Genomic DNA, 22,010 nt, shown 5'->3' on the forward strand with positions numbered 1-22,010 from the left:
CAAAACCCACTGCCATATTAGCTACTATGAAGAAAGTTATCTCCATCCCAGCCAGGCCCAGTACATGCCCCAGGAGCAGGGCAGCCATGGGGACTGGGGGCAGCCCCAGCTCTGGGCACCAGGCACCTCCCTGGTGACAGGGACGGGCTGAGGCTGGGCCTGGATGGGGGCCTGTGGGTGGGCCTGGCTTGTTGGGGCCCATGGCTGGGCAGGATAGGGCTGTGGGGAGCTGGAGACTGGCCCTGCTGTGTTGCTGGGGCAGGGGCTGATGGCCATGGGGGGGCTGCAATGGGGTCCTGGGCTGCGGGAAGGGTGGGGGGAGCCCCAGGGAAGAGGGTCAGGGATAGTCAGGGCTGGAGGTACCCTCAGGACATTGATAACTATCTTTGAAGTGTGGCTTTTGATCCAGGTTTGAATTCTCCAGGTGGGTGATTTTTGGAAATTGCCAATTTCCTGGGGTTTTTTTCCCCCTAATATAAAGCATCTGTGGGATGATTAAATAGCAAGAAAACTGGTCAACAGGTTTTATGATTTATAATCTGTGTCAAACTTACTGGTGTATCTGATTACTGAGATGACATAACACATCGACCAAAGTGGTCCCCTTTGTTCATTTTTTTGAAAAGCCATTGTTTCTATGAAAAAAATTGTGCAGAAACACAATAGAGTGTAGTAGATACTGACAAGTAACAGTACGAATACTACCAAACATTCATTCTCACTTGTCTGTTCTTAGTAGAGTGCTGAACATGATAAATGAAGTAGTTTATCCCCAATTAGTATCATGTAGATGGATAGTTTTAATTATATCAAAAATGTTTCTTCAAAAACAGGTCTGAAAACAATAATTACAATTTATAAAGGAAAAGCATTCATGTGGTGTGTTATTTATTTGTTTAATATTTTTGTATTGGTTTTGCATTTTAATTGGATTGTAGTAATTGAATCAAATTTTAGTTCCTTGACTTAACATATAGACAAATAATTTTTTGAAGGGGGAAAAAAAAACTTTTCCCAGATGTGTTGTCTCATTTTAAAAAGGGACTACTGGCCATTTAAAAATGCTTGGAATCATTGAATTTAGAATTTCAATCTAGAGAGAGATAAAATGTTACTGATTGCTTCTCAGTGAGGTTCATAAATAAGGTTTGAAGAGTATGTACTTCCCAAAGGTACTGCAGATGGTACATGTGTGAAGGATCAGATTTTCTTTGGATTAGCTGAAGAAACTGGAGATTGACCACCTTCTGAGCAAAACCGTAAGGAAGCTGTAAAATTGAAATTGCATTCTAACTCCACATTTTATTCTTTTTGATTTGTTTAAAGCTGGAGAAAAAAGAAAGAAAGCATAAAAAAATACTATGTGGTAAGTATAGGTCACTTTTTAAGAGTCTACAATTCTACAGCTCAATTCGGTTTCATTCTTTTAAATTAATTTTTTTTTTTTAGAGAAGTATTAGAGAAGTCATCTGTTGTGAAATAGAAGTCTCATTACTAGCTATGTAAATTATCAAGGCAAGATGATGTCATTTGTTCAAACTGTACAATTAGCATTGGATTCTCTGTAACAGTTCAATCCCTTGCATGTGTGCAAAATCCACAAGTATCTACTGATAGCATGGATGATGTATTTCGTGATGTATCTTGTCTTTAAGAAAACAGAGTAACTACCAACTCATTAAATCTACAAAATAGTTTAGAATAAGTAAGATAAGAAATATCGGGCCTAATGAACCAGAGAAAAATCTGAACTTAACAACTTTAAAAAGTAAAACACTTACTCCCTATTAGGAATTCTTTGAACTATCCAGGTACAGTAAGATTTTCAGAGGACCTTGAAAGAGGTTAAATATCTAAAGCTTACTGAAATTCAGTGGCATCTATGGCTTTAACTTCTTTTGAAATCTCAGCTGACAACTTCATTTGGTAAGGAAAAACAAAGCCAGACATAACAAACAGATTTCCATTTACAATGAAACGGTCACAAAAAAATTTTTCTTTTACCGGTGGAGTACTGAAAATGTAGAAGGATGAACCCTTCAGTGCCAGAAACTTGAATTTGTAGAGCTGAGATGAATCAGTTCCTTCAAGTCTCTCATTTACCCATCCCATATGTATGACCTGTAAAGAAAATAATTGAAAATTAAAGCTTTGTTTTTCAGTGGTGCATAAGATATATCTGAATAGGTCAAGTCTTTCCACAAGGAAGAATGATCATATTAGAATAGGACGCATCATCCCCTTTTTCACGTTTGCCTTCCCACCACTAGCATACTATTGAAGTGTATGGTATCATGCCAGTGTGTCAGAAGTCCTTGAAGAGACTTACAGAACACGTTGAATCTTGTCTGAAATAATCACCATTTTAAAAGCCACCTATGTATGTCTCAGCAGACTCTCACTTGAGCCAGCAGAAAAACTAGGTGTACTGAAATAGTTCAGCCAGCAGTTTATAAAAAACATGATCCTAAATTATCTACAGCACAGTCAAAACTTGGACATACTGAAATTTCTGTTACATGTACCTCTAAAGAAATACAACTGAAGAAATCACTAGATTTACATGAAAACAAACAGCTTTTTGTATGCTCACGTTTGCCACTGTTAACAAAGTGTCTTTGTCACACTGATTGTCTTTCACAGTTTATATACTTTTTTTAATATACACTTTATCTTATGACAACAATTTATGTTTTCATAGAATTAAATGTCAAATTCAGTTGTTACACAATTTTGCTCTGAGTATTACAATACATATCTTTGTATTTCAGATAAATTAATTATAAGAAAAAATAAAATAAAGAATTAAGACTGCATGCTTCCTTTTTGAGGTAAATGCAAATTTATAAAGGAATAATGCCATAGTGTGGTAGTAGAATATCATGATATATAAAAATAACAAACGTAAACATTTTGGGCTTCTTTTTGCATACATTAAGAGGAACGTATTGCCCTTGAAACAGGTACTCGAATCTAGACTGATTCACCAATCTGAATATACAGCTATTGCTGATAAGCTTGCTCATTTTCAATTAAGGCTACACTTATGGAAAATATTGAGTTACACAGAGGCAGAAATGTCATAGCATTTGTGAATATACTGAGCCCACAGAGCTTTGCTGGAAGTCAGTGGAAACAGCCTGAAGAAGGCATACATTAATTTGCATGAAAACTTCAGCATTTGTTCTACAGATAGATTTGGGAAAAATGTGATGATCTCAGGAATGCTTTTCTATTGAAAGCTCAACGTGCGTACCTGTAGTTATTACCAACACAGCACAAAGGTGGAAAAAATGGACAGGGAGTAGCTAATAGTATAGATGCATGCTCATACTCTTATATCATGAAAATATCACACATTGTTTTCTAATTTTGTTATTTAATGTATCAATTATGTCTCTTACCAATCAACTTATTCAGAAATAAATAATAAATCAATATGTTGAGCCAGACAATCCTTCTCTATACTCTTTTACCAAGCTCCAGCATGAACATTTTAAGGAGATCTAAGAAACAGCACAATAAATGCAGTAGCCTTTCCAATTCTCACTTTGCCATTGTGTAAATTTAATAACTCTCACCAAAACAATGTTTCTATAGTACTCAGCAAACGTTTAAAAACAGGATGTTCAGACACTTCATTACTTTAACAAAATATACTATAGTATTGTTGATAATCTACTACAAACTATATTATATATTGAGTTTATCAGCGTGGTAATATAATATCAAATAATACAGACAAAAAGAATAATGTCCAAATCACAGGGCACAAACAATACAATATTCTCCTTTCCATTCATAAAGTCATGTTTGCTGACTTGCAAATGGACACCATTTATTAACCTGTAACTATTAAAATCTTTACTGATTAAAAAAAAAATTACTGATTAAATTGATAAATCGATAAGCAAAGGATATGGCTCTCTATTTTGTTCTCCATTCATCATCATTATCATCACCATTTATTCTTACAGCACCACTCACCAAATAATTTTGGAATTATCCACAATGCCAAATGGCAAAACTAAGTCACAGATAAAGTCTGCAGCTTGCCCAGGTTATTCATCGAACACTATATATTAAAGCAAACATGACACATTCTGAGAAATATAACTATGTATCTTCTTGCAAACCAAAGATGTTGATTTAATATATTAAAAGAAGGAATATATGAAGTTCTTAGTTGAAACTCAGGGCAGGATGGTATCAGAAGACTGGAATTCCACTTGTCAAGATTGTGTTTTCACTTCAAAATACACACGTGATTTCTTGTGATTGACAGGAAAAACTTGACTTATCTAGTTGACAGAAACAGGTTGGCCCATAAGCACTGGTCCTAAGGTACCAACAGTAGTGCAAAAGACAACCATACTTTCTTTGCATAAAATTCTAAATTTAGAAAAAGGGCACTGAATTTCTCTAACTGAAGTAAAATGAGATTTGTTTTTCAATGAAAATGTACTTTATGTCAAAGTTTTCCATCTGTGAAATGGGAATAATTTCCTTTACTTATTTTATGGAATTTGTATGAAGGCCCTATCACTGTTGTATTCTTATCTATGGCTGCAAGATGTGATAGGAGTGCCAAATGTTACAGCCTCAATTTCATGGAGCACTTAATCTTCTGGATAATTCTCTTGAGTATGTATTTAGCTACAAACACAAGACTGCATTTTCTAGCCGAGACATATTTTTTGGGCATGTGTTCTAGATGTTTTACTGAAATGGAACTGTGGTAGATCAGAATCAAGAGACTTGGTTTGAAGTATACCCTTCTCCACATGACAAACAGATTTTTATAATTATTAACAGCTATAAACTCAATGTTAAGCTGTTCTGCATGCTGAAATCTCTTTCAACCTCAGACAAAAAAAAGAATGATACAAAGCCACATTCACTCAACTAGATTTTGGGGGGTTGGTCTTTCTACTCACTGAATTATTACAACATCGTAATATCACTCTTTATTTATATGGATTGTGATAAGGTCACTTATTCATTCCACTTCATCAAAGTCTACACAAAACCAAACAGCAACACTTCAGTTACATTTTGAATACATTGCACTGAATATTACTCTGCTTGATTGAAATGACTAACAAAAACTCCAATTCCAGGAAAAAAGAACTGCAATCAGAAAAAACCAAATAATAGATCATCAAAGCAAAGAGAAAGTTTTAGAACCCTTAAAAATATAAAAAGACCATTTTTGTTTCTAAATTTGATTATAATTCCCAAGATATATCAGAAACTGATTAAAAGTTTTTCAATTTTCATTTTCTTTAAAACCATTACTTAGCTTTGCATTGTCAACATAATTTGTGGAACAAGGAAACAGTTATATACCTCACAACAGAAATAAAAAAAAATGGTCTGCTGATTTATATCTTACATAAGAAAATAAAAACTTATCAGGAAAAACTAGCTAGTATATAATAGTTTGATGTCATTTAGAAAAAAAAAGTAAAAACCCTTCCAAAAGCCTTTTAAATTCCAAGATTATGGTTTGTATTTTAGCACCATGAAACACTTACCTAAGTATCAAAGGTGCTAGTAAACAAAATGTTGCAGCATTTCCTGAACTTTCTAAAAGACACCTATAAAATGAATGCCTACATCAACTTGTTCCATTTTTTTTTAATGAAGATGTGAAAAAATTCAACAAGTAGCACATCTGTAGATCAATTTAAAATTTGGAGAAGAGTACCTCTGCAGAATACTGACTGAAGTCTCAGTACATATATACATTTAGGAGGAGAAATATAGTACAGCTAGAAGACACACAAGCTTTTTGTTTGCTCATTTATCTTAGAATTTTTGTATATTTAGGAGAAAAACAAGGGTTGAGTTGATTTAAATATGGATTGCTCCACCAGATATGAAAAACTGAATGAGATACTTTCTTGGGGAAGAAGCAATAGTCAGGCTACGTAGCTGAAGAAGGATTGCTACTGGAAGATAAGTGGTGAGCTCAATAGGTTTAGAGCTGCATTACTGTCATTTGTATGGGTTGGGGATAACAGGATGGCAAGCTAAAAAGTAAGTACTAATGAATATAAAAAAGAAAGAGTAAACAACAAAGCAAAAGACATTTAGGAGGAGAAAGAAATCAATTTAGTATGACTAAAAATAAAGAAACAGGAGAAAATATGAAATTAAAATGAAAAGAACAAAAGGAAGGACACTATACAAGTATATAAAGAAGGGAAAAATCAATGGAAAAATATTTGGGAGGAAAAAACAAAGAAAAGAGAATTCCAAATGTATACTTGCCTATAAAGACACAAAGTCCTTAAAAAAGTAAAGATGGAAAATAGAAGAATTTCCTTTCTCAGAATCAGTGTTTGATTAACTTATGCATATATTGAAAAAAATAATAAAATTATGCATCTTTTTATAGAGATATTAAAAAATCTAATACATTTTTTATTTTCTTTCCACACATCTTTCTTATTGACTGGTTTATTTAACGGTCATTTAGACCATAGAAATGGAGAAAGAATAATTATTCAGTTCAACAAAAGTCTGGATGGGATAAAAGCAACTAAGTGTTGGTAGTCTATAACAAGCTGTTTGTGGTTCATAAGTAGGCTAATGAGATTTTAATTGGGTCTCAGTACATGGGTGGGAATATTAGTCCCGGGATAAAAACTGTTCTGTTATTTGGATTGGAACCTGCCATTTGAAGTTTTAAGGAGTGCTCATAAGGCATAACACTACAAACTGTCCCATTCTCAGCACTGCTTTCACCACTTTATTCCCATACCGCATAATCAATTTGAGACTGCTTTTTGAAACTGCATGGAAAATTACCCATACATCTGGAAAATTACCCATACGTCATCAATGTATTATTAAGTTTCTAACATGTTCTAATACACTTTCCAAAAGTTCCTGTAGGAACAAAGTGAGCAATGGCACTCATTATGAGGAAATAAAACAAGTCACTAACAAAATGTAATCCAATCATAGCAGATAAATGAAAGTTCTTATTTGCACTTAGTGTTTTCCTACAGCAATAAAGTATCTAGATGCTGCAATGACTGGAAACTTAACATGTGTTACATTTAATAAAGCAATCAGTACATATTGTATATAGTACTTTTAGTTAAATAGTTATGAAAAGTAAATGATGCAAAACACTCCAGAAGGAAATGAAGAAAGAAAATCAAGTAGATCTCTGATGTATGGCATGTCAGAACAGATGGGTACGCTTATGTAATTAAAGTGGGATAAGAATCTACAACAGATGCCAGCTTGGCCTGCAAGTTAAGAAACAGTGTCATACCATAAAGCACAAAGGAACAATACAAAATTAAGAAAGCAAAGAGAAGTACATCTTGAGGTAGCTTAAGTACTTTTTTTTGGTCTTTTCCAAAGCAAGTGGTAGACTGCATGTTTTGAAAAGTTGGGGGGTGTGTGGAAATCAGTCTTTTCACATACATAATGATTAACTAAAAAAAAAAAAATTTGGAATGCTAGAAGTTTTGATGCATTACAGTAATGGTTTCCATTGTACATTAATTGCATTCAGTCATGTCTGAATGGCTGCTATTTAAAACATAATGTTTTAGAGATGAAACTACAGAGGAACTTAGAAATGATGACACTCAAGTGTTTTATGTGCTTCAGCTCAGGAATGAAATTTGTAAGCCCAAGCCGGGCACAGATTGAACGCCACAAATAGCAACATGTCCATACTAACCCCAAGGGAACTATGAAGACAGGTATGTATCTGAACTTGTGTATCTGCACAGGAATTAGCTGCCTGTGAAAAATTTGGATTACTAGTCCTTTTGGGCAGTGATAATTGTTTCTCCTCTTTGTTTGCTTGTTTTAACAAGGAGGCTGGGAAAATTGGGGCTGATATCACTCACCTTTTCTCATTATAGCCTTCTTGTTCAACTTAGGATTCAAAACACAAAACTCACTCTTGAAGACAGGTACCAGTAAGTTGCCTTACTAGTTATGCATTCTTATATTATACTAAATCAGTAGCACTATTTGTACAGCAGGAACTAACCAAACTAAATAAAAGTGGAAAACTCAGGTCCTTCACAATTTTTTTTTGTCTTATATGTCTACTTTATTTTTTAGCAATATTACAACAACAATAAAACACACCTAACAAGCTATTCTGCTCCTCACCAAATAAAGACTAAATTGTTTCTTCTGCAGTTTGGGAAAATAAAAAAAGAAAACCTTTCAAATTATAGCTGTTTGCTATAGCTGTTGCAAAAGAGTCCTCAAAGAAGAAAACTCAGTCTGGAAATTCAGTCTCAGTTTTCTTCTACATGTTATCCCCCAATCAATAAAATGATAATTCTGCTTAAAAATCTGTTAACATAATTTTAATTGGAGAATAATCCTGAAGAAGGACTGATCTCATAGTAGTAATCCCATGAAATCACAGTTCTGTAATTTGAATGGAAAAGCAATGGGTTCTAAAAGCTGTGAAGAGCAGATGCCTGTGCAGAAAATTATATACTCCAAAATCTTTCTCACAATCCACAAGGCAGAAATATACAAAGAAAAGGAGAAAAAAGAAGAGTTGTTAATATTTTTTTTAAATACTCTAACAGCTAAGGGAAGCTCAGAAAGACAGTTTAATCAGAGACCATGATTTTTCACCGAAGACAGAATTGACTTATACCACTCACTGCCAGAGACACCATAGACCCAGCTGATCGCTGGAAGATGTGGCCAACATATTAGGGTAAGAAACACTACTTAAATATACTCTTTTGTACATTTTTCCTCAAATAGGGATAGGTTTCCTTTGTCTGACACATTCTATAGAGTTTCTAGAATCCGATGTTTTGAAGTCTTACAACTTCAAAGAGTAAGCTAATATAAACCATTTCATTAACACAAAAAAATGGGACATACAAATACCATGAACATACTGTGAATGTATTTGTTTTATAAAGCATAGTGAGATTTCATTAAATATGTTCAGAAATGCGACCACACTTTTCAGAATTCTATTATGTATAGATTTGTTTTGTTGAGTTTGGCAAATCTCTCGACTTTTTTTTTTTATTTTGCAGTTTGCTTGTCTTTAAATTCAGTATAGTAGTAATAGTTATTTATCTCACAGGCACTACATATGAGCTAACTGACTAGAGGTCTTCCGTTAGAGTAAGTTTTTTCAGTGGAAGACCTGAAGTCCCAGAAAAAAATCTCTGAAGCAGACCAACCTCCCATATAAATAAAATTAAAACAATTACCAAGGAAGATCTCAATTCTATCTCTACATAGTCACTTTATGCTTAAAGGAATTTAGTCCTGCTCCCTTTTTACAGATGTAAGTTGTAAAATTATAGTCTGCAAGACTAACAATTAGGAGAAAGTAATTTTATTGCTATATGATATATTTTTAAAACATTTTTCACTGTTTTTGAGAAAATGAGAAAAAAAAAAACCAAACCCCCAGAAACTGATCTTACAAGAGTATGTGCAGGATTTCTTTTATTCTGCAGGATGAAGCCAATTGAACATGTTCATGGCATACCTGGGGCAGCAGTTCTGCTATGAGGAACAATGGAAAAACCCTCCATATTTGAAAAGTTCCTTATTTAGAATTAAGATCATATAATTATCAAAAACAGAGTGGAAAAGAGGCTTCTGAGAAATTTAATACATTACCCTTTCCAAAATGCAGTACCCATGATACCTATTTTGTTTCTAAAGAATGCTTCCTTAATGTCCTAAGGATCTCCAGTAATGGAGACTTCATAATTTCTCTCAACAATCTATTCTAGCACTTTATTATCTTGATTAGTGGTGAGGAAGTCTATTCCTCATGTCAAACATGAATCGCTCTTGCTGTAACCACAATTTAAGACTTTTTTTGCCCTATCCATTAAAGACGCAAATGATTTTGGCCTTAGACTGGAAGAGTAAAAAAAGCTTATTCAGTTCATAAATGGAGCAAAGATCCGTGAACAAGAATATGTAGCTTGTTTGGCATCATTCCTTGCTTCTTTTCACATGTTTTTCTCTGAGCATGAAGTTATAATTCCTGAATATTTTTTTCATTCCTCCCTCTCTGTCTTCCTTTCAAAGTGTCTGCAGAGGCCACGGAAAATCTTTGGTCAATATCTTTTTGGAAACATAGCGCACAAAATCAGGTGCAGTACTCCTGCCAAGGCCTTACAGCAAAAGGAACACTTAGCATGTCTTGCAGTAACTCACTTAGGTACAGCCCGTGATGCTTGCCCCTTTCTCAAACGCCACAAAGGAGACATGGTTGTTATGGCATGCAGGTAAATGGTCAGCCCCGGCATGATGTTAAACTGTCAAGGTAACAATGTGAGAAACTGTTGGACATCATTGCATACAATGCAAAGGGAGAAGTTGGCTGGCTATCTCAAGGCTGTGGCTATACTAATAAAACAATGAGGAGATAAACTAGCAGGTGAAATATATGAAAAGGAAGTGAAGAATGGGTGAAGAATGTCAAAAGGTAATGAAAAAGGGGTGCTGACTTACAGACAGTGATGGTGGTATCACAGATTAAGGGCGAAATAACCAAATAAGCATGTAAAAAACAGAAAAAATAAGGGCCAATGGAGAAGGAGTAAAATGTGGGTGGGTTCCTTATTTGGGAGGGGGAAAAATGGGGGGAAAAAGGAATATAAGGTAAACCATATGAATAGGGCTTTTGGGGATCTCTGTTGATCAGCCCCGTGTACCTGATTACCACAGGCTTATGTAATAATAAACCATAATAATAAATCATAACAATGAACCTGTTGTTTTTCTTATTATCTCTATCTGACTGGCTTCTGCAGTCAGGGGCATCTGGGATAGCCTCCCTAAGTGCTAGCAAGGCAATGGAGGATGGACCAAACCTCCCTAAAAGAATTCATATCCCCAGATACTTTTCAAGTATTTTCCAGTAACAACTTCTCCAGTTGTTTCCCACAGCCTCTCACATATGCTTGATTATTCTTGCCTATGTGCTGTACCCTAATTGGCTTCCACCCTGTTTTTCAGACTCATTCTTCAATATGTCAAGATCACTGTTATGTATAACACTGTATTTTAAAGCTTCATGTCCGCAAAACTAGCAGGCTTACTTTTACTAACACACCGTAAAGGAAGTATTCAAGGGAATTGGATCCAGGACAGACCTTTTCAGGACTTCTAGTCAAATGTCAGTTTTGCAAGTGAATCATTTATACCTATTAATGGATTATCCAACAAAGTCTGTACAACCAAATCCATATAATACTTGTTTAAAATATTTAAAAATACTATGTCAAGAAATGTCATAAACCTTACTGGAATCAAGATACGTTGCAGCAACCACCTGTCACCCATCCACAAGATGTGTTATACTACCACAGGAGGAAATTAGATTGGTTGTCACTATTCTTGACAAATCCTTCAGGGCGGTCATTCATCTGTTATCTTGCAGCTGCATACAAATATTTTGTTTATTTATTTCAAATTTCTTTCTAGAGATTGAAGTTAAATTGACTAGTCTCTAATTCTCCAACTTCTCTTTCTTTTTCCATTAACAGCCATGATGTTTGCCCTTTCCTAATCTTTTGATATGTCACCTGGCAGACACAAATTCCCTGAAATATCTTGATAATAGCTCTGAGATTACTTTGACCAGTTTTTCAAATATCACCAGGCATTAAAAGCATACATACCACCAAAACTTCCCTTTGTATTGTAATCTGAGATTTTACTGGGTTTTGCTAGTATTATTTGCAATAACCATCTTTTGCAGTTGACCTTTTTAGTGAAGGCTGACCTCTGATATGCTGAGTAGAAGACAAACATTTTCCTTTGTCTGCTTGCTATTAATCTACTTAGAGGGTGATTTTTTGTTACTGATCTACTTCTTGGTGGTTGCATCTTAATCTGTGTCCTGGCCTTCGTGGTACTATCACATGCTATGCTTTTAAAATCATTGCCTCTAGATTTCATTTTCCTCTGGAGGTCAATGAAGAGGTCACTGCAAAAAAACCAAAACAAGGGAAGAGACATCCTAGGAAGTAGTGAAAATCTTTTTTACAGCATCACAAGAAAAAATATACATAGTCTTAATTAATATCTGATCAATATTTTCCTATTTCTACTGAGAAGAAACTGTATTGTTTAGTGGAGGAAAGGAAATGATCATATTGGTCTTAAAAACATAAAAAAACACCCAGCAAACAAAATAAAAAACCTTGCAAGTAGTTTTTCTGTACAGAGAGCCTAATTTACTGTTTCATAAAAAATATAGAGCAATTCAGCAGTGTGTATCTTTTTGAAAATTGAGTCCCAAATCTAACTACCTACTGAAAACACAGAATCAAGTGCTTTCAACTCTCTAGAGCACTGTAATAAATTATATCAAGCAGAATCAAAAGTTATAGTATTTGGAGAATGGTGGCTGTAAACATCCTCCATGCTCAATAAAATAATGTAAAAACTGGCTCAATCCCCCTCTCTACTTGTGGAGCACCAATATGCTCTAAAAGTAACCAGTGCGTAGATGCTGTGTGCTTCGTCGTCTACACAGGTTATATATACATTTAGAGCCAGAGCTTCAGCAGTGGTACTTATTTAATACCTTTCAAATTCATGTAATCCCTGCATATTTGTTAAAACCTTGTAGTCCTTGACATGGACTAACTAGCGTGACATGCCCTGGGATAACCAGAACTCTCCAAACAATTCCCAAGGACAGTCTGGGAGTTAAGCATTGGTGGGAATCATTTCCAATAGGCAGTTTAAATGCAGACACCCTGCTTTGGTGGGAGAAGAGAATTTAAGAGTATGGAATTAGCCAGACCACGCCAATTAGCTTCATGACCTGATATTGTTTAACAGTACAAATATATTCATAATAACTACAACTACTACTACCTTTCCTACTACCTCTTTCTAACTTTGGATCATAGACACAGGGCAAAGTCCAAACTCTTTGTTTGACATCTTCTTTTGGCAAAGAGACCCATAAATACAGCTGGGTTTAGACCTTTCACCTTCCAAATTGCTTAGTTGTATACCCATGGAATTCATCATGTTCTGGAGAGTCAGTTTCCAGTAAAACCCTTCAGGGGCAATATGAAAGGCAAGGAAGAAGGCCAGATTTAGCAAAGTAATTTTTTACATTCTTGACCCTAAATCCCAGTTTGTTAATGATCTATGAAAAACAGAATCTGAATGAAATCTATCCTGATCCAACCTCGTCCCTTTATGAAACATTAAGTTGGACTCTAAAGGCAATGAAGAAAACTCACTGCAGGCGACACAATAATGAAACTCTGAGGACCCGTTTAATTCTTCAGGAATGTCCATATTCAAAAGCAAAGATAAATTTGCAGCTATCACCAATTTTACTTCAAGGCAGCTCTTCAAGTGACCTTCAATCTCTAAATTTTAAACCACTTGCATTTACAAGAACTATTCAGGTTTGTACAAACATTATGTAACTGACATTAATAGGCTCCATTAATCTAGGGCAGATCAAGTCCTCTTCTGTTTTCAGTTACCATTGCCAACTTTTATTTTATTCCTTTGTGACACATATATATATATATATATATATATATATATATATATGAGAGATTCATATTTTGGTTGCTTTTAAAGCAAATTTTCACACGACATTTTAAAATCTGAATTTCTCACATTTGCTCCTTTAGTATTTTTATGTTTGCCAGTTTCATTTACTTGATCTGCCCAATCATTATAAACTTTAATTTTTCTCACTTTTTGGCAAAGAACAATCCAATGTTTGTTGCTGTCAGTCCCACCTTAAATTTTCAACTCCTGAAATTGAGGTCCTAATTGTATCTTCTCTTCTTTTTATATTTGCAATTGAAAAAGTGGGATACATTTGTACTACCTAACTTTAGGCACCTACTTTAGATGATACACTAAGAGGCTACTTTTCTTAGGACCTCAGTATAGTCAAGACAGAAAAAGGGGCTCCTATAAAGTATGATTTAGATATCAAGTTCCACATTTGAACAACTCTCTGGAACAGAATAATTTTCTGCACTGACTATCTAGGCAGTTTACGGAGACTAGCCCATTTATTTAGGAAATCAAATTAGGTAGTGAGTGATAGGTTGTATGACTATCCTCAATATTTTTTAAAAATTGAGGAAGAATATCTCTTCCTTTTTTCAACTAAACCTATTATGTGTGCCCAAACTGATATGAATAAACTTTAAATAGTTACTAAAGTACTTGTAGTAGAGACTTCATCCAACAAAAGATATCCAGATTCAATACCTTTTCCCTTGGCATTCATAATCACCTGGTTTTCATATCAGTTTAATTAATAATTAAAAACTATGGCAGAGTGAGTAATTAAATGTTCCCTTCTTATACAGAATAGGTATTTATTTTGGTTTTGGGGGTAACTTGATTATCTACTATACATAGAATTAAAGTCTGTAGTGGTTTTTGAGGTGTATTTTTCTCAAAGTACTGACCCAAATATAAGAAAACAGTTTCCTGTGTAAGAAAATGTCAATGGTTAAATATTTTTAATAACTTCTAGAAGAGTCTATAAATGTCCAAGTACATTTTACAAATAAGATGATGAAGTGATGACATATGAAAGAATATACAAGCTGTCAAACTAATAAATATTTATTTCATGCCGATATGAAGAATTTTTTGACTCAGTCTTTGACTTCTGTAATAAAATTCCATAACAAATTCTTGCAGCAAAACAGTATAAAAGACACTTAATTTTCACTTTTATAATCTACAAACCCAGCATTTTTGGAAACAGCAGGGATTGGACTCTTTGTTCCTGAGTAATGATTCAATGCCAGATTGATGCAATGAAAGGACACGTAAGTGAAACTTACTAGTTTTATAACACAAGCTTCAAAGTACTTCCCAGAATTACAGAATTAGCCTGGAAAATGTTACTATTATATTTTACAAAGTAAATTAAAAAACTCTTTGCAATGCTACAAGAAGTAAGAATACTTCCCAATGCAGTAAATTCATCTGGGTCTTCAGGACATTTGGCTAGTTGGAGCAGAAGAAATATCTCATCAGGCTCCTGAGCTCCAAAAGTCACAGACCAACAGTCACACGGCATGACACATGCAAAACAAATTGGACTTGTATGCTACCTGTGCACCACATGTGATGTAAATACAGAGTTAACTTGTCAGACTCACTACTGCAATATTGCATGCAAACAAACAGTATGCTTTCCAAGATCTGGTTATGAGTTCCATTCTCCCCCTCTCATTTATTTCATGGCTCCATCTAATCCACTTTTTAGGTCTACAGCGGAAGATTGTACTCATTAATGTGGATTAGTAAGAATCTGCTGTATTAAGTAGGTCATTTCAGAACTTCAAACCACAGAAGACTTGGTTTTAGAATTTTAAAACTGACTAAATGTGTGTATGTAAGCTCTACAAATTTTGCAACTTAACGCAATGACAAGAACTTAAAAAATTGGATAATATAATGAAAGTCTTACCTGGTCTGAGGGAGAACAGCATTTATTTGCCATTTTCATCTATGAAAGAGAGATGGAAGAATACACAGAGTTATTAATATGCTGAAGAGTTTCTGTGATGCAATTAGCATTGTCTTAGTTATTGAATACTGTATTAATACTTCCAAATTACATTTATAAGAAATTAAATCATTCAGTGCATAAATACTAGATTTTTACTATTACACTAAATTTACAAAACCAAGGACTCAAAAGATGGATAGCCCTTTATCAGAGTTTTCATTAAATCCTTCATAAAGATTTGCATTTATGAATTTAACTTTGACACTCAGTGAAAATATTATACTGTACTGTAGAGACCTCACTTAGGTCTCAGTTAAACAATTGCTTAGGCAGATCTATAAATGAGGCATGGGATTAAGTACTTGCAAAATGAAGGCCATTTGAAGGCCAGAGTGTAAGACCTGTTTAAAGATGAAGGGAATATTGTTTAGGCTTTCCTTTTAGTTTACTCTTCAAGATACATATCTTTCTTTTTCCTCTCTGTTCAGATAACAAAGAGTTTTGTTGATTTTGGCTTTTCTTTGGCAGTTACAGTTTGCATAGATGAGTGGTGCAGAAACCCTGACAGATATTCCCTTCTTTAAAGTGAAACTCTTCTTTAAAGTGCAATATTAGTAAGTGTAGTAACGATATGGAATCTAAACAGAAAAAGATTAAATGACTGGAAAGATAGATTCCCCTATATGCAAGGATATAAGCTGCAAACTGTTCTACAGTTGATGAGTACTTCCAAAGGATCTTGTTGTCAAAAAGCCTGTTTTATAACAAATGAAAGGCTTGTGATACAAGACCAAAAGCTATAGCTATGCACAGGGAAAACTACAATTGCCACAGGAAAAGAGCAGAAGAAATCCAGGGCTATCGCTTGTATCCTTGTCATACCAGATTTGTAAGATCAAATCTGTGGATAATCTTTGGAAGCAGAGTGTGTCTGCAGCCATGTAGCTCAGTAAATATGGTGATCCATTGCCTGTTGTGGTGGGTTGACTCTGGCCAGCAGCTGAGCACCCACACAGCCGCTCACTCCCTTCCCCTTCCCCACAGGAAGGCTGAGAGAATAGAAAGAGCAAAAGCAAGAAAACTTGTGGGTCAAGATAAAGAGAGCTTAATAAGTGAAGGAAACAGCAGAAAAACAAGTGATATAATGGCAATCACTCACTGCTTCCCACAAGCAGACCAATGCCCAACCAGTCTCCAAGCAGCAGCCACCTTGAAAGACAACCCCCTACCTTCTTTGTCCACTACATCACTTCTATTGCTGAGCACCACTTTATATGGTATGGAATATCTCTTTGGCCAATTTGGGTCAGCTGCGCCAGCTGTGTCCCTTCCCAATTCCTTGCCCATCCCTCGCTGGGGGGGTGGGGCGTGTCAGAGTGAGAAAAAGTCAAAGCCTTGATGCTGTGCAAGCACTGTTCAGCAACAGCCAAAACACTGGTGTGTTATTAACACTGTTTTAGCCACAAATACAAAACATAGCACCATATGGCTGCTATGAAGAAAGTTGCCTCCAGCCAGCCAGACTCAGTACACCTGTAAGAGGTCAATGTGTTATGCCAATGACACAGGCCTCAGGATGTGTCAGGGTTTGTCCGGACCTGTCTTGGACTGTCTGGAGCTGTATTACAGCTTGTTTAGCCGTAACATAAACATCTAATGACCATGAGACTATTGCCTACTTTGTTTTAGCAAAGTACAGCTGTGGGATGTAATTATATAAACATATACAAAAGCTACAGGTGTGTATATATATATATAAAGTATATAAAGTATATATAAAGTATATATACACACACACACACACACTTGTAGCTAATAGATGGCAGTAACAAGTCATTATTCTGCATAGAGTGAATTATCTATGACTGTAAACAAAATGACCCTAGAATAAAATGCGATGTGGAAGAGTACAGGATGACAGCAGGAGCCTTGACTGTACGGACACAGGGTGATACCAAGGCTCAGGGCTGTAGGAGCTCACTAGTCAGTCCTAACCCATCATGGGCCATCAGGGCTCCTTCTCCCCCATATGTTCACTTTTGCAGCCCATTTGAATTTAATTGTGTGGTCAAATGGTGTAGGTGTGCTGGTGGGTCAGACAGAGTGCTGGGAGTGACTGAGGCTCTGGGGGTGAGGTGGCCAGACCTGCTGGGAGCCTGGGGCATCTGCAAGGCCTGGCTGTGACCTTGGGTAGAGTGCTGGGAGAGCCTGCCAGCCCCTTGGAGGGGCCTGCCATGCTCCCCATCACCTCCCTGTCACCCCAGAGGAGGAACGGGGACCACCGCAACAGAGGTGGGTCACAGCCTGCAGGGCCAGGCACCTGCACCATAGCACAGATGAGGACCGATGATGAGGATAGAGCTGACATGGAGCTGCCAAGCAGATGTGGGGGCCCCCAGCAAGGTTCCTCGCAGCTCTCGCACACAGCTCTGCCTACAGAAGCCTGACCTCAGGCTGCACGGCTGCACCGTGCCAGAGGCGGCCTGGAGCACCCTGGGAGGGGGAAGAGGTGGCACAGCTTCTTGGTGCTCTCGGGGCCCCAACAATAGTAAACCAGAGAGAACTCAAGAACTCCACTCTGTAACTTGGATAAAACAAATTGGTGACATGCCCAGTGCTGCAGAAGGAAGCAGACCTCACCAGTCTGATTCAGTAATAGACTTAATTCTGAGCAGTTGTGCAGGACATAATGAAAAGGCACCTGGAATACTCTGCCATCACACCCTGCCCATATTCAGCTCCAACCTTTCTCCAGTGCTTCAGAGACAAATACATAAACAAAGTATACAGAAGCCATGTAATACACACAGAAAATATTTCCTTGCAGGTGGCCGAAGACATGCTGAATAATAAGATTACTACAGCATAAAACAGTGCAAATAAGCAGGGCTAGCAGTGATCCTATCTCCTTTCACCCTCCTTTTTGTTTCAAATTACTTAAGCTCTCTATGTGATAGGAAGAAAATTTGTTACCCTACTTTTTATTTTATTGTGTTCATATGTGCCTGGAAACATGTGTGTGAGACTGGCCATGCAGTTTTTCTGTAGAGTGAGGGTAGAGTATTGTGAAGAGCATCCTCATAACCAGTCCAGCTTCCCATTGGTAAGAGCAATAGGGAAGAATGCTTTGGACTCCACAGCTATTCACTGCACAGCCTTAGCTCATTCCCTATTCAAAGCAAGGATGGCTGTAGCCCTGATGTAACTGTGGGGAGAGGAAAGATCTCCTTCTGCATCACATTCCGTCCCTATGTCACGGGGCTGAGGAGAGAGAAGTATGCACTCTCCACTTCACCTGGCACCATATGTTCTCCACATGCCTCCACAGCTGGTGCAGAGAGACAGGAATGCAAATGGGATATGCTACACCTTGCAGGCAGCACACGAGCTTTCAGCACTGCGGTACAGTAATGGGAGCTGGAGACAGCAGAGGAACTAAAACCAAAAACCTGGATCTGCAAAGACTGCAGGCAACTTGGAAAAAGAACTATTAAGCAACTGCAATTCCTATACTCTGTTCTAAATGACTACATATGGGGCAGGAACAGAATGCAGATGAAATCGTTCAGAACCACATACCTAAATCTAAATACCTCCGAGGCTGGGATTTATCTCACATAACTTTGGCAAGCCAAAAAAGGAAAGAGTTATACATCTGATATACCTATATTCTATTTCCAGACAGCAGAGAGAGAGAAGGATCTTGACAGGCACCTATTTTTTTTTCCTGTACCCATAAGAGGATCCTATGCGACTGATTGTTGCTTGGCTAAATTTAGGTGATGTGATTCCTACTCACTGACTTCCCTTTACAACCTCAATGGTTTGAACTGTGGTACTTTCAAATGGAAATTTTTGAGTTTAAAAACAACAACAAAAAAGCAGCAGCAAAGAAATATTATCAACTGTTTTCACCCTGGGAATAAAATTGTTCGTATAATCATTGAGGCAGTCAAATTTGTACACTTCTTCCTACACACAAGAATTTTGTTTCCATGTACATATACCCCATATTCTGCTGTATAAAGAAAGCAAGACCTTCTCAATCCTCTTTCTTTTTTTTATATGCATGTTCAAAGCTCGTATTTCATAAATGTCTCCCTATTCAAACAGAAATTTCACTCCACTGCGATACAGAGTATGACTTAGATGTACATGTACATGAAGGTGTAAAAGAAAAGGTTTACATACTATGACATACACAATTAAAAAAGCTGTCAAATATGATCCAGATTAATAACCCTATTTTGAAGGCAAATTTTAAGTTTCTACCACCCTCCAATGAAACTGTTGGAATGATTTATAAAAATCATAAATAATGTTTAAAGTGGAACAACTGCATCTTAACTCGTTCTCTTACCTGCTTATGAACTACTTATTTATTTGTGATTTTTTTTTTAAATAACACCATTAGAATATACTGGAGAAAAAACCCAAACCTTCAGAACATTATAAGAAACAAGTCCCTATAATGTAAATGAGCTGGTAGCATTACCTTTAAGTGTTTCTACTGATTATTACTACATTAATGTTCAGTGTTATAGAATCATAGAATCATACAGGTTGGAAAAGACCTCTAAGATCATCGTGTCCAACCGTCAACCCAACACCACCATGCCCTCTACACCATGTCCCTCAGGGCCTCATCTACACGTCTTTTAAATACCTCCAGGGATGGTGACTCCACCACTTCCCTGGGCAGCCTGTTCCAAGGCCTGATCACTCTTTCAGTAAAGAAATTTCTCCTAATGTCCAATCTAAACCTCCCTTGGTGCAACTTGAAGCCATTTCCTCTTGTCCTATCGCTAGTTACTTGGGAGAAGAGACCAACACCCACCTCATTACAACCTCCTTTCAGGTAGTTGTAGAGCGCGATGAGGTCTCCCCTCAGCCTCCTCTTCTCCAGGCTAAACAACCCCAGTTCCCTCAGCCGCTCCTCATAAGGCTTGTGCTCCAGGCCCTTCACCAGCTTTGTTGCCCTCCTCTGGACACGCTCCAACACCTCAATGTCCTTCTTGTAGTGAGGCGCCCAAAACTGAACACAGGAGTCGAGGTGCGGCCTCACCAGGGCCGAGTACAGGGGCACGATCACCTCCCTACTCCTGCTGGCCACACTATTCCTGATACAGGCCAGGATGCCATTGGCCTTCTTGGCCACCTGGGCACACTGCCGGCTCATGTTCAGCCGGCTGTCAATCAGCACCCCCAGGTCCTTTTCCTCTGGGCAGCTTTCCAGCCACTCTTCCCCAAGCCTGTAGCGTTGCCTGGGGTTGTTGTGGCCCAAGTGCAGGACCCGGCACTTGGCCTTGTTGAACCTCATACAGTTGGCCTCGGCCCATCGATCCAGCCTGTCCAGGTCCCTCTGCAGAGCCTTCCTACCCTCCAGCAGATCAACACTCCCGCCCAACTTGGTGTCGTCTGCAAACTTACTGAGGGAGCACTCGATCCCCTCGTCCAGATCATTGATAAAGATATTGAACAGGACCAGCCCCAGTACTGAGCCCTGGGGAACACCGCTCGTGACCGGCCGCCAACTGGATTTAACTCCGTTCACCACAACTCTCTGGGCTCGGCCGTCCAGCCAGTTTTTTACCCAGCGAAGAGTGCACCTGTCTAAGCCGTGAGCCGCCAGCTTCTCTAGGAGAATGCTGTGGGAGACAGTGTCAAAGGCTTTACTGAAGTCCAGGTAGACCACATCCACTGCCTTTCCCTCATCCACGAGGCGGGTCACCTGGTCATAGAAGGAGAGCAGGTTGGTCAAGCAGGACCTGCCTTCCATGAACCCGTGCTGGCTGGGCCTGATCCCCTGGTTGTCCCGCACATGGCTCGTGAGCACCCTCAAAACCAACCGCTCCATGATCTTCCCTGGCACCGAGGTCAGGCTGACCGGCCTGTAGTTCCCCGGATCCTCCCTCCGGCCCTTCTTGTAGATGGGAGTCACATTGGCAAGCCTCCAGTCGTCCGGGACCTCCCCAGTTAACCAGGACTGCTGGTAAATGATGGAGAGCGGCTCGGCAAGCTCCTCCGCCAGCTCCCTCAGTTACGTTTCAAAGAAAATAATTAAGATCCATGAGAAAAGCTCCACATATTTAATAGCTGGCTATCTGAATGGTGCAAAACAGAGAGAGAAATATAAATTATTCCAAAGAATTCTCTCTCAAAAAACCATCTCCAGCACAGCATTGCCACTTCAGCCTACAAAGAACCCTCTAGCTGAACAAATTAAGAACAGGAGCAGTGAGAAGCACATGCAGATCAACTTGTTTCCTGTGCTTCTTGTTTTGTCATGGCAGCTTCACTGCCAGTTCCTGTTCCGTCTCTCCCCTCAGTTTCTTCAACTGTACCTCCTTCTGCGAGAAAAGAGGTGTACGAAGAAATAAATGTGAAGTGCTGATTCATCTCTATTTTCTTCTGCCAAAGGTAAATATGAAGAGCTTTGAGAACATTGAGGAGACTGGAGATTGAATCACAAAGGAAGATGACAGGGAAGTTTCAC

The 22,010-nt window shown here is 37.7% G+C and overlaps 1 protein-coding gene across 1 annotated transcript in view; it reads right to left on the minus strand.

The window, feature by feature from the left end:
* Positions 1–22,010, minus strand: part of SNTG2 (syntrophin gamma 2) — a 326,817-nt gene that overhangs the window by 46,360 nt on the left and 258,447 nt on the right. Inside the window, exons 11-12 of the mRNA XM_075145143.1 lie at positions 15,473–15,511; positions 2,005–2,121 (exon numbers count right to left, since the gene is read on the minus strand). Coding sequence (XP_075001244.1) covers positions 2,005–2,121; positions 15,473–15,511 — 156 coding nt within the window. The remainder of the gene's footprint in view (positions 1–2,004; positions 2,122–15,472; positions 15,512–22,010) is intronic.

Source organism: Calonectris borealis, chromosome 3, assembly GCF_964195595.1.
Source record: "Calonectris borealis chromosome 3, bCalBor7.hap1.2, whole genome shotgun sequence".
Taxonomy (NCBI): Eukaryota; Metazoa; Chordata; class Aves; order Procellariiformes; family Procellariidae; genus Calonectris; species Calonectris borealis.